The sequence below is a fragment of the Notothenia coriiceps genome, unplaced genomic scaffold (assembly GCF_000735185.1).
Source record: "Notothenia coriiceps isolate Sejong01 unplaced genomic scaffold, NC01 NC01_scaffold00022073, whole genome shotgun sequence".
NCBI lineage: Eukaryota > Metazoa > Chordata > Actinopteri > Perciformes > Nototheniidae > Notothenia > Notothenia coriiceps.
The window spans coordinates 1,631-3,234 of NW_011354774.1; the positions used below are offsets into that span (position 1 = coordinate 1,631).

Here is a 1,604-nt window from a genome sequence, read left to right on the forward strand (position 1 = left end):
TGCAGTTCAGCTTAAAAAGCGTATTTTTTCCTCACCTCTGCTGCATGTATTTTCTGAAACCTACGTTTATTATCCTTTAAGATACTTTGTTTTTCTACTTTTATGCATGAACAGGCATTTGTGTTGTGTTGGAAAAATCTTTTATCCCAAAGATTAACAGATTTAAATTAAAACATAATAAAAGCTATAAAAGGGGGACAAGGTACTCGATGGTGAGGACTGAATCAAGGTTAAATGCTGATTCAAGGTTATGTATTTAGAGGAAGTCCCATTATTCTCATGTTTTTGTGATCACTTTTCATGCTTTTAAATAAAATGGAAGCTAAAAAAATAAAAGAATGTTCGGTCATTTTATCCCCGTTAAAGTGGCATGTGACAGAACTGTTTTAATAATGCATAACCATGGTCCATTAAGCAGGCTGCCAGCACCTGTACCATTATAGCGTGTTTGAAATACCAGCATAGAAAATGTGGACAAATAATTCCTTCTTTTTTTTGTTGAAGTTCCAGTTGAAGATGCAGATGGAGAAGAAAGACACCGTGTTGGAGTAGCTGGTTTATTGCCTTTAGTTTGTGCCTCGCGTCAGTCCGACTCGGGTGGTAATTATGTTCCACCAGCTGAAGGATCCAGCTGTAAATGGCAGCTGCCTCGAACCCTCGTCAGCCTGCAATACGAGCGCTGATGGTTACGCACTCCAGCTGCCCACTTTCACCACCGCGGCCAAAGTCAGAGTAATCATCACTTTCACTTTGTGCGCAGTGTCAGCTGTGTGCAACTTGGTCGTGCTGTGGGCTTCCTTTAACGGAGGCAAGCGCAAGTCGCACGTCAGGATCCTGATAATGCACCTGACGGTGGCGGACCTGCTGGTGACTTTCATCGTGATGCCTGTGGACGCGGTGTGGAACATCACTGTGCAGTGGCAGGCGGGAGATTTCCTCTGCAGGCTGCTGATGTTCATGAAACTGGTGGCGATGTACTCCTGCGCCTTTGTAACTGTTGTCATTAGCTTGGATAGACAGTCTGCCATTCTCAATCCTTTGGGCATCAGTGAGGCGAAAAGGAAAAGCAAAATCATGTTGACTGTGGCCTGGACGATGAGTGTAATCCTCTCGCTCCCTCAGGTAAGAATAACACATAAAGCACACAGGAAATAATAATTGGTTATGTCTACAGGAATCATGATGAAACGAGGGGTTACGTATGGTAACCCTTGTTATATAAGCACAGGCGGAGCCCTCTACTGGACTCTATGGGTACTACCCAGTGGCGTCGCCTGGCCTGGTTTTTTCTGTAGCCCCGGACAATTCTCCCTCAATAATATAATACATTAACCGTGGTTTACGTGAACCTCATCATGACACAAGAGAGGACGGCAGGACTGTAATTTCTCGTGTTCAGTGAATGCAACAGAGGCAAGACACCAGACCAATCAGAGAGTTGCATGGAAATAAACGTGTGCTTGTGTCATTCAAGCTCGGGACCGGTGCCAGCAGGGACCGTATTGTTAGCATTTGGTGTTAGCTGCACTAACGGACATAAGGAGCGGTTTCCACAACAAGCTGGAGGAGACTTCCTCTCCTGACAGACTGAGAGGCTCAGATGA

At 44.9% G+C, this 1,604-nt stretch overlaps 1 protein-coding gene across 1 annotated transcript; it reads left to right on the forward strand.

Annotated features, from left to right (window-relative positions):
- Window positions 1–606: 606 nt before the first annotated feature.
- On the forward strand, window positions 607–1,183 carry LOC104953667 (gonadotropin-releasing hormone II receptor-like). The gene is made up of 2 exons (XM_010780637.1): window positions 607–1,122; window positions 1,175–1,183. Exons 1-2 carry the CDS (start codon window positions 607–609, stop codon window positions 1,181–1,183), a joined length of 525 nt encoding a protein of 174 aa, XP_010778939.1.
- Window positions 1,184–1,604: the final 421 nt, after the last annotated feature.